The 14,901-nt window shown below is 35.7% G+C and overlaps 1 protein-coding gene, 1 long non-coding RNA gene and 1 other non-coding gene across 6 annotated transcripts in view; 1 reads left to right on the top strand and 2 right to left on the bottom strand.

The window, feature by feature from the left end:
• Positions 1 to 14,901, top strand: part of fam135a (family with sequence similarity 135 member A) — a 98,587-nt gene that overhangs the window by 64,666 nt on the left and 19,020 nt on the right. For 3 of the 4 annotated variants that reach the window (XM_039738587.1, XM_039738588.1, XM_039738589.1), the window contains exons 10-15: positions 1,441 to 1,518; positions 2,533 to 2,582; positions 5,327 to 5,482; positions 6,669 to 6,742; positions 7,050 to 7,204; positions 9,428 to 11,669. In XM_039738587.1, the coding sequence (XP_039594521.1) occupies positions 1,441 to 1,518; positions 2,533 to 2,582; positions 5,327 to 5,482; positions 6,669 to 6,742; positions 7,050 to 7,204; positions 9,428 to 11,669 (2,755 nt within the window). The remainder of the gene's footprint in view (positions 1 to 1,440; positions 1,519 to 2,532; positions 2,583 to 5,326; positions 5,483 to 6,668; positions 6,743 to 7,049; positions 7,205 to 9,427; positions 11,670 to 14,901) is intronic. The other variant, XM_039738590.1, reaches the window with a different exon arrangement.
• On the bottom strand, positions 374 to 13,184 carry LOC120516715. Its single transcript, XR_005630895.1, has 3 exons — positions 13,112 to 13,184; positions 7,099 to 7,258; positions 374 to 549 (listed from the first exon to the last, which is right to left on the bottom strand). It is a non-coding gene; the product is annotated as an uncharacterized LOC120516715 (long non-coding RNA).
• Positions 7,946 to 8,056, bottom strand: LOC120517055. The gene has a single exon (XR_005630979.1). It is a non-coding gene; the product is annotated as a U6 spliceosomal RNA (small nuclear RNA).

Here is a 14,901-nt window from a genome sequence, read left to right as displayed (position 1 = left end):
CAGCCTAAGTATAGAGGTTTCTGACCCGTCTGTCTGACTGGAGGATTTCCCCTACAAATTCAAGAAATTATTCTTACGTCTAAACTCTTGCTTAACCTCTGTGCCTTCTTGCCAGGGAACCATCTCCCAAAACTAATTAATTGTTAGTAAGAGACAACCTTAAAATACTATTCTGGGGTAGTTTAAAGTCCGTGGCTATACCTGAGACAGCTGTATTCCTGGGTTTGTTTCAGCCTTAAAATATCCAGGACCATTTAAAAGTTCCTGGACATCCTGCTCCTGTCAAAGGGCAACATGATCAGTACTGTCCTATATGCATCACCTGACTTCACTGCATTGGCATCCTGACAGTATTTCTTATTGGCATCTTGGCAGTTGTTACATGCTTACAATATCCCATAGTGCTGCTGGCTAAACCATATTTCCTTTTCCTTGCATGCAGGAATTCCCCTTATCCTATGTCACCTTGGAAATTGCTATTAAATTTAAAAAATATACATTTCTAAGGGGCTTAAATCTTGGGTAATTATTCTGTCTTTCTGTCCAGATCTGAAAGACAAAAACAGAAAAAGTAAAAAGTAAATATATTTTATTGTCTTCTTAATTTAATTTGGTTAACTCTAGTCAGGTTTCATTAGTGGCCCAAAATGCCCCTGAAAACACAGTTTACATTACACATGTACAGGGTCACTGTAATGTATCTAGAATTAATTCTAGCGTGTTTCAGCAGAAATCGTTTCCAAATGACCTGATTGATCATGCTGTAGGATTTATTGACATAATAGTTTAGCTTGTCACTAGCAACATTGTTCAGAGTCTCCCTGAAGTAAAATTATGCAAAAGGATTTATGAAGCATAAAAGTGTTAAGAACAAGACATGTGTAATATGATCATTTCTATGTTGAGTAATTATTTGCCAAATAAGTTACAAATCATGAATGTTTACATTTTCTGTTTATTTAAATTTTATCTTTATTTTCATTTTATGTTGTTTATGTTGTTGAACATTTTCTTGATGTTATGCACGGCTTTAACAGCATACTAATCACACTAACATTTTGCCCAATGCATTTCAAAATACACTTGCTATCTTAAAAGATATTAATAATTTAACAAGTTAATTGAAGTAAACTCACAATCAACTAACATGTGTAAATACACAGCTAACACCAAGAAACCTGTATGCAGCAAGTAGTACTACTAAACATTTCTTCTAATTAATTCTAATTTCTTTTTAAAGACTCTGCTGTCTGTAGCTCTGGCTTTTACAGCTTAGACAGTTAACATGCAATCAGTTAGTCATGTTTTAGGCTTTCTAATTTAAAATCTCCCTTTATGCTTTGATTTGTTGCTACAATGGCTTATGTTTGCCGAATAGTGCTAGTTGTTCAAGAAAGAAAAAAAAAGTAAATATCCCTATATGTACAATCCTATAACTAGCCAAGTCCAGCATGCAAGTCCTTTATGAGCGAGTACTCAGAAGACCCTACCCCCGAAGCCAGAGACACGTCTTCATAGGTATGTTAATGTCCAGCTCTCCACAACCATTTTCTCTGGTCGCTATTTTTCTTTTTTTCTTCTCAGTTTATCTGTTTTGTTGTTTCATGTGTTTTATAGTTATGTTAACTGTGGTATAATTTGTTTGCTTTTTATATATTCAAGTATTTTATTTCCTTAGGATTTCTATTTTTTTTATATTAAGTCAGTTTTAGAAGATTTTGGACAATAGAAATTTTCTCTGTTAGGATGGTTCTGGCCTGAGTAGCCAGAAGATAATAGAATTATTGTATACCTTTTTTCATTTATAGTCATGTAGTATAAAATGTAAATAATTTTAGTTAGTGTAGGGCTGTTATCAGTGTGCATGTGAAAAAGCAAAACATAAAGGTCATTCCCATGCTGAAAAAAAAAAATTTAAAACATTTTTAGAGACCCACCATTTTGGCTTTATATAGCTATATATTTGTGTCACACCTGGCAGTATGGGAATAACTTTTGTTTGATTAGATTTTATAAACAAGTGTACATTAATGCAAATACTATTTTATTGGAGACTATTATTTTTAATTGAATCAGTAATTGCAAATGAAAACATATGTTCTTTTAATAATTATTTTGTAATTCATAAATGAACACCTCATTGGTTTATTTATTCTGTTATGGCAGTAAAGTAGGGCAAAACAAGTAAAAGAAAAAAAGAAAGCTAAAGAAGATACTTTGTTCCCCACCTTTGTCTTTGCAAGATTTTTTGGTTATTAACTTTACATTTTAGTTCCAGTTACAGTATGCTTTATGGCAGGACAGCAACAAAGAATATTAATTCCTTGCATCTAGGGGCAGATGACTAAAATGCAATAGGTATCTAAACATTAAGACAAGAATGGCAGTTTGATTGAATCAACTGAATCTTTGTTTCAGTGCAAAAATGATAATATGCACAGAAATACTGACATTTTACAGTATACATGATCTAGAATATATTTAATAGATATTTGTTTGTGTCAAAAATGTTGCTTTTCTGTTTCTTCACAGAGAAACTGGACATTGAAGCTCGACTTTCTGAGCTATGTGATAAAGTTCAGGTAAGTGTATTGCTGGAAATGCTCTGTTTATTTATAGTTTTTTCTTAGAAATGAACAGTTTTAAAATACCTACATTTTTTATGTTCTGCTCATCACAACAGAGGTCTGCCTTAACATTGCCCAGTAACATGAGACATCAGAGGATGTCATTTGGAGAAGTCAACCAAGTAAATTCTTGGTACTGCACTACTAACAATTAAAACTTGCAATCTGTTTTTCCATATGAAATTAATAACACAGTTATTATAGTAAGACAGAGCTTTACATTAATTGTTGTCATTGGCCCCCTTTTTGAGGCAGTTGATAATCACTTTTTGGTCCCTGGTTGCCTAGAATGTTAATCTTGTAGTGATGTACCGGTTTGGAAGTAGATCAAAAATGGCTAGTTTTTGCTCATTATGCGGAATCAGCATGTAACTTACCAGAGTGCACTACACTTCCTGAATTTTCTTTGTGTGAGTAAAGTAAGTTTTTAAAAAAAAAAAAATCGGGTTAAGAACTGTCTGCCGTGCAAGTTCTTGGGAGCTTGGTGTGCGCGTAACACAAATGTTAAGTCTCATTTAGCTTCGAGAAACGAACATGATAGGATAAAAAATCCCACAGTATTCATGGCCACCACAATGTCTGCTGTGTGGATGAACGTTAATGTGTATGTAGATGAAAGGTATACTAACTACAGCATGTGCCGGGAAAATGTCGGCTCTGATGGACTTAAAAACAAAGCTGTTTGGCGCTACACATTTAATAAGACGGTTAAGATTACAACTTTGATTACAGGAGAAAGTAGGGTGAAATGACACCTTTTATTGGCTAACTAAATAGATTACAAATGCAAGCTTTTGAGGCAGCTAATGCCCCTTCATCAGGCAAGGTGTAACAAAGAAACTGACAAATACTCTAGCTTATATTGGGACAACAAAGCGATTTTTTTCTTTCATCTTAACAACCTTTTTGTTCAAATGTTAGCAAAATGAATAACTAACTTTAATTACATGCAAGTAAAAACCATGTTCTTTTGACACTTTTTTTCTAACTACTTTTTGATTGTTTCATCAAAGTACTTCAGTGTTAGTAAAATTAAACAATAATATATTTTAGTAGTACTAGTTATTTATTTTTATTTAAATACAAGATACACGGATGAATGTTTTAGCAACTCAATAAAGGAACATGTAAGAGAAGTGTTGCTAAAAATATTTTTTAAAAGGACATAAAACAAGGAGTGCAGCCAGAAAGAACCTATACAAGCTTCCGCTGTTAAATTATTTTACAATAGCAGCAGCACCTGCTGTTGCCCGGGGATATAATTTTAAGGAAGAATTATAAATCAGTGAAAAGGCAGTGTCCTTAAAACTTGTAGCATAAAGGACCGTTACACCCAGGGTCAAAATTGTGGGTTCCAAAATTAGTCTGTTGTCTCTTCCTAATAAAGTAGGATACGTGTGCAAATTTTAGTTGAGATAGGAATAAGTGTGTGAAATTGTGTAGAGAACAAACACGCACTCACATTGAGCTTTATATATTAGATTAAAATATGCAGTGGATTGTTACATATTTTTGTTTCTGTTAAATTTGTTATATTGAACATGTATATGTGTATAATGAATCTATTAAAATATATAACATTGTACTTTGATAAAAAGTTTTAATTACTAATAACTTATTGTAGCCTGTAAGGAATCCCTATGCTGTTGCTTACACTGTTCTGGGGATTTGTGCCAAAAGTAGGGGAATGTTTTCATTTTGTTGGGTTTGGGGATGGCATACTGCAGCCAACTCTGGTAGTTTTTGCTTGTTTGAGTAGTTCATTTTCATTTGCTGGTTTAGAGTATTACATGATGGCAAGATTATAAAACAGATTGGAGGGTGGAATCATATTCTGTGCACTTTAAATGCATGATGGGTTTATTCTTTAGCATCTTGCCAGAAGTCTCTTGAAAAACGTCATCTTGTACTTTAACTCAGTAAACTGAATTATACCACCTCAATCTTCATATGTTAGTTTTGTGTCTACAAACACAGAAGCACACCTATGACATAATGAATCAAAGAGAACAGTTTTACTTTTTAGAATGGCTAAATCGGATTAATGACCTTGGTTTATTGATCCCATTCAGGCAGGATATCCTAGAAATTTAAATGAACTTAATTGCTCAGTAAAGAGGAAAGAATTAAAATACTAGGTCTGACCAGCTGCCATAGAAAGAGTTTGTTTGAGGTTATTGCTTCTCATACTGTAAGTGTGAAGTGTGTAACTGCAGCCTGGAGGGGGGGTTTAAGGAATGCTTCTATCCCTGGAACCCAACAGAACTAAATGATGGGATAGCTCTTGCCTAATTAATGATTTCTAAACAAGATAAACATTCAGTTAAGCTTAGAGAAGACCTGTGGTATTATGCACATCACAGGAACGTCTGTATGGTATTGTTGCACAGATGAAATGCTGCTAATCGCATAGGTAATGTGAGTAATCTTACAGATAAAACGGTGAAGTGTTGAGAAGTCATCCTTACCTTTGAGAACTGTTGAAAAGTGCCTTACATTGGAGGATTATTAGCTGTGATATTAGCTGCATTGGAGTCTGCCTGATATATATATATATACCAGCTAGGCTTATTTTGCAAAACAATATTTTTCGGAAGTATTTTTATACTGTTTTAAAGGACCTTATTATGCATTACATTTTTTTATTCCCAGAGTGAGCTTACTAAGGTAAAAGATTTTTTGAACGTTGTCTTCTGCAGAAGGTTGAAAACCCTGATGAGCTTGCAGAGCTGATAAACATGAATCTTGCTCAACTATGTTCCCTTCTAATGGCTCTTTGGGGACAGTTTCTGGAGGTAGTGTCTTTACATGAAGATATTACAGCTTTGTTGGCTCAGGAGAACCATATGCTTAGAGTAAGTTGATTATGATACACTTGTATACCATTCTATAGCAGCTATTAAAAGTGATGTACCCAGCCTAGTGTGTTTCTATACAGGACAAGACCTATGCATTATATTGCAGTTGCAGATTTTATAACTTAATAATGTGTTTAACGTATTTTGAGTTATCTTAATTTAAGTCTATTGATTACATACTAAATTTAAATGCTTATTCCTGATGTTTACTCTTTATCATTCACATTGTGTACCTGTGTTCTATATACATATATTCTCAAACCTGCTTTATCCGAATCGGGGTCGCAGGGAGAAGGGGTGTCAGTTGTGCCACCACTGTGCAAGGTGGGAACCACTCAAGGTAGAGAAAACACGTTCACTCATCCACACTCATTAACAACAGAGCCAGTTAATGTAACCTGCACAAATATGATAAAATTATGCATACTCCATAAAGACAAACTGAAGATGCTAGGTCCATCATTAAGCCAATCTTTAATTACTCTGATGCCCGCCTGTGTTGAAGACTCGCTTAAATGAAAAGACAGATTCCTTTATGCTGTCTTTTTCGTAGCAAAATGTAGAAAAAATGATTTTCCAACTTATGACGGTTTTTTTAACATTTCCTTTAGTCATGTACTTTAAAAAGATGACTTGAACTATGCTTTGACAAAAAAATGCAGTGTGCAAAATGCATGACTAAGTAACAACACTCCTTTCTCAGTGTGCCTTCTCTCCAGATGTAATCACTTGTTAACAGCAATACTGACAAGAGTTAGAAAAAAAAATATGTCACAAGTGTGGCACTGTTGTTTAAGAGCATAAATCAGATGCTGGTATGGTGTCTTTATTCTGATTACTTTTGATACTCTATTTTTTTATGAAAATGACAATTTTTTTTTTCATAATTAATATGATGTAACATTACATATTATAGGAAAGACTTGCTGCTAAGTATGCCAAACTCAATTAGGATATGCTGTGTTTATTTGGTAACTGGCTGGAAGCATACAGAATAAGTAGTTTCATAAATCACATATTTCATTGGCCCCACAACTCTGCTCAAAATTAAGCAGGCTTAAAAGATGGTATGGAATGATGAATATTAAATTGGCACATGTATAACTGAAAAGCATCTTTGCATGTTTTTGTAACTGTTGTCCTGCATTTATCAGCAGTGTCTTATCTATGTGTTGCCTTCTAGGTAAGAAGATTTGCAGAAGCTTTCTTTTGTCTGGAACACCCAAGACAATCTGCTCTTGCCTATCAAGAACTCCAGTATGTTCTTCACAATATTTTTATATAATAGTTAAACTGTTTATCCTGAAAGTAATTATTTGACAGGATAGAATTGCTTAGGAGTCTTTACAAGATGTGCACTTAAATATGTCATGCATTTGTTTTAAATGCAATTATATGAGCACATAAAAGCACTTAATGTTTCATGTAGAATAACAACCCCTTATTTGCTTACTTTATAATTAACATCAACTGTTTTGAACATGAAATAATGCAAAATGTGACATTTGTTTTTTATAGTGTACAAGCTTAAGGAAAGATTTAAAAGAATATTTTGCTTTTTCAGCGCACATAGCCATCTGCAAATGACAACTGCTATCAAAAATTCCACTTACTTTTGTTCATTGCCGGCTCTTCCTGTGGAATGCGTTGAACTAGATGGGGACTTCAGTTCCCTTCCCATTATATTTGAGGACCGGTACCTGGATTCTGTTAAAGAAGGTACTTTGTGTGTTTTTTTTCTCCCTTTGTGTTATAAAAGGAACCCAACTCCTCCTGCCAAGTACAGTTTAATTATTACTTACTGTTTAGCACCCTAGATAATTATACGTTTAACAGCACACCTAATAAGTTGTATAATTAATAGACAAAACATATATGAAAAATACATATGTTTAATTGAACATGATTATTTAAAAATGTTTTTCTGATTTTTCTATCCCCTCCAAAAATATAGATATAAAAAGTACTGAATTCCATGGCTCTGCCACTTAGCAGCTATGTCTAACAACCCAAAACCTTTTCTTATCTTTCTTAAATTATGGAATCTGCTTACTCTCAGATGGGCAGCCAGAGCATATCCTGCCTTTGGCACAAGGCAGGATATCATCAGTCTCATTTGGGTTTTGGTTAGCTAATAACTAAGATATCCCATCATCTTTTTAAAATTTGTTATGGTATCCGCCTACATAATGCCTCTGTTTAAACCCATATTCCCACAACTCCATATGTAAGGAAGTGCTTCCTAGCTTTGATCTTAAATATAGTTCACCTTACATGATTCACTATTTAATCAAAAGAATTAAATGGGGTTGATTTTACTGATGCCTTTGATAATTCTGAAGGCCTGGATTAGGTCCTGTCCAGTCTTCCCACGTATAGACTAAAGAGGTTTAACATATTGAGCCTGTCAGAGTAGGACATGCCCTTTAGCACTGGAATGCAGTTGGCTGGTCTCCTCTGCACAAGATGAATACTTCCATGATTGTGTCTATCATCCTTGTGTCAGGGGCTATGCTAATCTTTTCTGTTCTCATTCCAATTGCAGTAAAATATATACTGTATGTTAATGTATAATCATAGCATATGTACTGCTGGAGCAAGGACAAAAATTACAGAAACACAGGTCAACATGCAGATTCTACACACACTGTTCCCAGGCTGGGACTTGACGTTGGCACGCTGGAGCAGTGAAGAAGTAGAGCTATCCACTTCTCCATCCTTAATTGATAAGTTTGTCCTTAGTGTTCTGAACAAAGTGAACTTCATGACACTGTTGACTTTAACCCTGACTCTAGGGCCCAGCAGTAGTAAATTAGCCTTAGTTGAAGTGTTTGTTTTGTCTTTTGTCATTGTACTGATAGTGAAAGTGGCCATTTGGCAAATCCCAGAGACGACTTTTTTTTTTTTTTTTTTTGCTGTTAGTAAAGGCTTTCTTCTGGCAACTAGTCAAAAATGTCTGCTATGAGTTATGATGTATCTTCCATCTTCATTATTCTTTTAGAGATTTTTTACATTCTCTTTGCCCTTTTCTATAGTGATGAATCATAATAAACTTTGTAATTGTTTATTACCCCTTTAATATGCTAGACAGGCAAATCATGAGAACCTTCCTTAGGTCATAGCTGTATTTATATAACCAAGCATTCCAATGCACAAAAAGGGAAATTAACTATCCAATGAAAGAGTAACTGTATTGCCTTTTAAGTTCAAAAATGGTACTAATAATAATTTACATTTATATAGCACTTTTCTAACCTACTCAAAGCACTTTACATAGACAGTGGGGATGCACTTCAACCACCACCAACGTGCAGCATTTGCCTGTATGCTGCAGTGGTAGCCATTCTTCCTCCAGTATGCTCGCCTGACATTAGCTATTAGGTGGTGAATGGGTGACAGAGAAATAGTTAGCCAGTAAGAGAGAGTGGATGATTAGGGGGCCAGTTATGGGCTAAGTATGCCACAAAAAGCAGTGCAGTCATTATGTACAATATAATGCAGTGTACAGTGTTAAAATGCCTCTCTCCATCCTCCAAAACTTGTACAGGTGTGCCCTGTTCTTTAGGTTTTGGAGAATATGTATTGTGAGATTTAAAAACGAATAGTGGAAAAATGCTAGAAATGTTATTTTTTTTTTCTTTCCATTTTGGCATAATTAAAAATTTTGCACATGCTTCTTCTCAAATAATACTCATGCAGAATTTCAGCCCCCTTAATTTCCAAAGAGAAATAACTTTTAAAAAATGAGCATTTTCTGTGATCACTCAGTTGCATATGTCATCATGTAATTATTTGAGAAAGATCATTATTTGTTTCTGGGAGCTTAGAAATACAGAGTATACCTTTTTTAACCTAGGTTAATGTGTTAGCTGTCAAATATCTAATAGTAGTTTCTATGAAGACTGAATAATGGTTTAATACATGTTGTGTTTTTGGATATAGATCTGGATGGGCCATGGCTAGGTGCTCAGACTGCAAAAGTGTCATCTATGTCCAGCAAGCTTGAACGAACAGAGTCAAAGGAATCAAGTGCTGCTGGATACCCCAGTCCAGAACTAAAGCCCCGGCCTTCTGTTGTGTCCAGCATGTGGCCAGGTGAAAATGAGAAACTACAGAAACCTCAAAAGGGCAAAAATGATGAAAGCAACAAGTCAAAGGTTAAAGTAACGAAACTGATGAAGACTATGAAAACTGATAACAACAAAAAGCTTGTCAAACAGGGCTCTAAAGACTCTGTTGTTTTGGTTGGATACAAATGTTTAAAAGCCCCAAATGCAGATGATGCTTCCAAAGCTAAAGAATGTAAACCTTCACTTAATCAGAAGGAGGATCAGGATTTTCTGATAGCAGAGTGTACAACTGATGGAAGGACATGTAATAAACAAGCATCTCAGACCAGTGAATCTCAGCTTGTTCCACCACACATGGATAAAGCTGAAGTAAGCATTAGAACAACTGATAGTACTTGTGGTCCATCAGGGGATGCTAACAGTGATTCTTCTGCTCTGGGTGCACACAGCAATCCTCAGGTGGGTAATCTTCCTTTTGGAGGGGACTGCATAGCACTGCGTAAGAACTTAAAATTTGAACTGTGCAACCAACCACCCTCACAGATATCTGGAGTTAGACAAATTGAAGTTAAACCTAGTTGTAAGAATCCCTATCAAGGAGAAAAAGTAACCGTGATCCTTCCATGTCGGACTGATGAGAAACAAAGGACAATTCCTGAGGTCATACAAACTGAGCCTTTAGATTTAGAGTGTAAAAGTATACTTTCAGAGAATTCTTCAGTATTTGGAAAGGTAACTGCAGCAAGATGTACAAATCATAGATATTTGGATTGTGCTTCACTTACTTCAACTGTAAAGGATATTCATTTGGTTGTGGGCGGTGATTCCATTAAGCTACCAGACATCAGTGTGACAAATGCATCATCTCGACTTTCTGATTCAGGAATTGAGAGTGAACCTAGCTCGTTTGCAACACAGCCATGCACTGAAATCCTTTCAGAGCCTGCTTTAGAATGTCTGTCTGAACAAAATGAAAAAACACAGGCACTACAGCTTCTAAAACCTGAAATAAATGTGAAAAGTTTTACAGATGGAGTTTGTACTGAGAGCACCAGCGCACTAAGTGAAATACAGTCATCTTTAACATCAATAAATTCATTGCCCTCAGATGATGAGGGTGATGAAAGTTCAAAGATCTCAATAATACCAGAGTGTCACCTCACTGAAAGCCAAACTATTCAGGATTTGACCAAAGCTGAATTGTCTACTAGTGACAAACGAAAATCCAGCATTGTGGTTCAGGAACAAAGCGTAGTATTTTCAGGTTCGTTAAACCCTGAAACACCTGATGATGTTGCTTCATGCTCATCCACTGTGAAACAGAAAAACTCTGCCATGAAAGGCTTAGCTTGCCACCCCCATGACCCATCACAAAGTGCCACTTGTTCAGATCTGCATGAAGCTTCTAAAGAGACTGGAGTTCATAAAGTAGCAGAGGGAGATGATATTCGAAAATCAATTCATGAACACATTATTGGTTTAAAATCAGAAATTATTCATTTTGGGGAATCTACCACTCTTGAAACCTTATGTAAGTCTGATGTAAACTGTCAGCAAGCCAAAGGGTGTGAGAAGCCACAGGAAAATCCAGATCATCCACATGATGAGGCAAGTGTGAGTTTCAGTAACTTTTCTACAACAAGTAGTACAGATATTGTAAAGCAAGGGCTGGTGGAAAATTATTTTGGATCCCGAAGTAGTACTGACATTTCAGATGTAAGTCCTTTGGAAAGTGCAAGCACAACCATCAATGTTCAGGACAGTGCATCACACGAGGAAGATCAAGAGCATGAGATGATAGAAAATGGCTATTATGAAGAGGAGGATGACGGCAGTTGTTTTAATGGAGCTGTAGGCTGTGAATTTTCAGAGCATTCTGATGTTGTGGATAATAACAGAGATCACAGATTGGTACAGCTCAGTTCAGAGGATTCTCATCTACCTGTCATCTGCTCTGCTTTGTCCTTTCCTTCAGCTACATGTTATTCACTTTGCAGTGCTGAGTGCTCAAGAACTAAGCTGGACATTACAACAAGACGACCCAGTAATCCTTTAGATTGCTCTGCAGCTTCAACATGTTGGTATGAAAGTGCACCAAAATCTCAAATGATTGCGTAAGTACTGTACATATATATTTAGTGTATGCCCTGAAAACAACTATGCAGTGTTTCTTTTTGTTACTAATCCCTAATGTTATTAAAATTATCGGAGACCTCTAAAAGCTCATTCATAAAGTTAAAACTAAAGTGACCGGTAAGTTTCTTTGAGATTTTGTTTTTGAGCATTTAACTTGAACAGGGAAGTCTTACATATAAATGCTTAATGACAAACAATAAAGATGTTTACAATGTTTAAAGTTTTATTATACTGTCAAAGATATTGCAGTGATTATAAACCAGACCCAGGCCAATATTTTTGAAGATGGATTAAAAAAATAAAAAAAACCCTTTCTGAGGACCATCACAATATTAACATAAACAAAAATGGAAAACTGACATATTAAACAATATGGATTCCAGTATTTTCAGTAGCAAGTCAGAAAAGTAAAATTAATGCCAGTTTGGTCTTTAAAGAAAGAAAAAAAAATTGAAATTGCTTCAAATAAAATGGCAAGTATATCTAAGTTTTTTATTTTATAAAGCACTCAAATGTGTGATTTGCTGATTTTTTGAACACCATCCACTGTTTGATTATTGAGGCTCATCAATTTTTTTCTCACCCTTACTGCTTGGGTGGCTAGAATTCATTATCTGCCTCTAACCCTAACCCTTTCTCCTCCTGTCTCTGTGACTGTCTGTCTTTGTGTGACGTGTGCCTAAACCAGTGCTTAGACTGAACTCTGAAGATTTTACCAAGAGTGTGTGTTTTGTTTTGTTTTTTGTTTTCACTTATTGTTTTGATGTTCACCATTCCTCATGAAACCACCCAAATTTTAAATGTCAAGTCAGTCAGTGTCCAACCACTATATCCTGACACAGGGTCACGGGGGTCTGCTGGAGCCAATCCCAGCCAGCGCAGGGCGCAAGGCAAGAACAAATCCCAGGCAGGGTGCCAGCCCACCGCAGGGCACACACACACAACCACACCCACACCCCAAGGACAATTTATGATCGCCAATGCACCTAACCTGCATGTCTTTGGACAGTGGTAGGAAACCCACGCAGACACAGGGACAACATGCAAACTCCACACAGGGAGGACCCGGGAAGCGAACCCGGGTGTCCTAACTGCGAGGCAGCAGCACTACCCACTGCGCCACCATTCCACCCTTAAGCCAGTTTGTATACAATAAAATTGTTTGTTTTTGTCATTGATTGTATCATTTCACTGTTAAAAGAAAGACCAGACTGCCAGTTGCAGTCTTACTATTTTGACTTTCAGACATTGGACAAGTTTTCGTCTCAATAATAATATATTTTATTTAATAGGCGATTTTCTTAGCACTTTAAGGTCACCTTACAGTAAAATTAAAGAATATTAGGAAGCACTTTACTATTTATTGGAGCACAATTTAATTTTTGAATTTAATAAAAGCCTTCAACACCTTTGCACCTACCTCATGCTGTAAGTGTGTGTCCTCATTTGCCCAGTTCATCTCACCTCCTGACTATCACAGGTTTGGGTTCAAGAGGCTCCCGAACAAACAGGGAACATGGAGCAGACCCAGACATCACAAGCCTTCAACACTGACCCACTGTTTATGGTAACCATCCTTAGCATTGAAGCATCAGCTAAGAACTGCAGCATAAAATTAAATATTTCAGTCAGCCTGTGTAGTGAGAAGTCCTAATGGTTAACATGGTACAACACCCTAGCACTACAGTCAACATGTGGAAATCAAACCTTTACAAAATACATTCTTCTTTTTTTGCTTTGCAAGACTTGGCCTCATTCCATTCTGAATTGTGCATTACAGACATCTTGATTACTTTGAATTGGATTATACTTGTAAGAAGTGCAAGCAGATATCTAAAACCCTGGGTGAATGTGCTGTTTGTCCCTAGTGTACACCCTACTAGACTACCATTTTTACTTATTCGTAGGGCTTCATGTTCGTAATCAAAGGTCCTCATCCTCTTCAAACCATCTTGAGCGTTGTATTAAATTTCTTTCATTATATCATTAAGTCTCCTTGTACTACTTCAATTCAGAAAAAAATAAGTTTTGTCAGTTGTGAGCAACTTAGAAATTCTTCACTATATGGCAGCCCTTTGACAACCCTATCAGTCATCAGCACTCCATAAACTATGCGTTCATCTTATTTAAATAGTGTAGACTTTCTAGTGACTTTAGCAATTCCTGATTTCCTGTTGCCTTATGTGAGAAGACAGATTAGACTTGACAATAATTTATCATTTCTATAATGATTGTACTTAAATATAATCCTCTGTACCTAACTGAGTAATAAATTTATTATACATTGTATAGCCCAGTGGTTCTCAAACTGTGGGGCGTGAAATAACAAAAAGGGGGTGCAAAGATGTGAAAAAAGAAAACAAGAATCGAAATTATGAAAAATACATCTATTGAAACCAAAACAAATGAACTTAAACTACATTCTGATACTAAAAAAATAAATATAGAGTTAGATAAATGTCGATAAAAGTTAAGTAGGTATAATAAAATATGCATCTATGATATATCATTAATTAAAAAAGAACAAATTGGTATTAGTGGGCTCCTTTCAAAAAAAGTTAGGGGGGGCGCGATTAAAACTGTTATGAAAACTAGGGTTGCAAATACTTAAAGGTTGAGGAACGCTGATACAGCCCATCCTAATTAAAACAGAGTAAAAAAGAGTGACCATTGCTAAATAGGAGAAAACGTAATGAATGTGATGTTCTGTGTTGTGCTAAATAAAATTTAACTTCTATGCATTGTCCTGAAAATCCTATAATTACTTCAGTTTTCACATATGCAGTATCAGCTTTTTTTTAACGCAAAAATATTGTCTCGCACTGAGTGAGTACATGGCAGTGCTTTTTAATACATTCAGAATAGAAAAAACACTGTCCAGCAATTGGCCATTTAGAACAGGGGTGGAGGGCCGCAGTGGCTGCAGGTTTTCATTGTAACCCTTTTCCTAATCAGTGACTCGTTTTCAGTGCTAATTAAATTATTTTTCCCTTCATTTTAATAGCCCTGTTTTTAAGGATTCAGTGCTCTGAACTGATTCTTCTCTTCATTAAATGACAGCCATAAATAAATTGGACATGAAACAAGCCATCCAATGACCAGTTAATTGGGGCTTCAAATTCCAACTGATTTCACTCCAATATCTTAAGGAGAAGCCAATTTTTGCTGATAATTAAACCCGTTATTTAATTTCCACAGCTTATTGCTGCT

This window comes from Polypterus senegalus, chromosome 16 (genome assembly GCF_016835505.1).
Source record: "Polypterus senegalus isolate Bchr_013 chromosome 16, ASM1683550v1, whole genome shotgun sequence".
Lineage (NCBI taxonomy): Eukaryota > Metazoa > Chordata > Cladistia > Polypteriformes > Polypteridae > Polypterus > Polypterus senegalus.
This window is presented reverse-complemented; position numbering and strand designations above follow the sequence as displayed.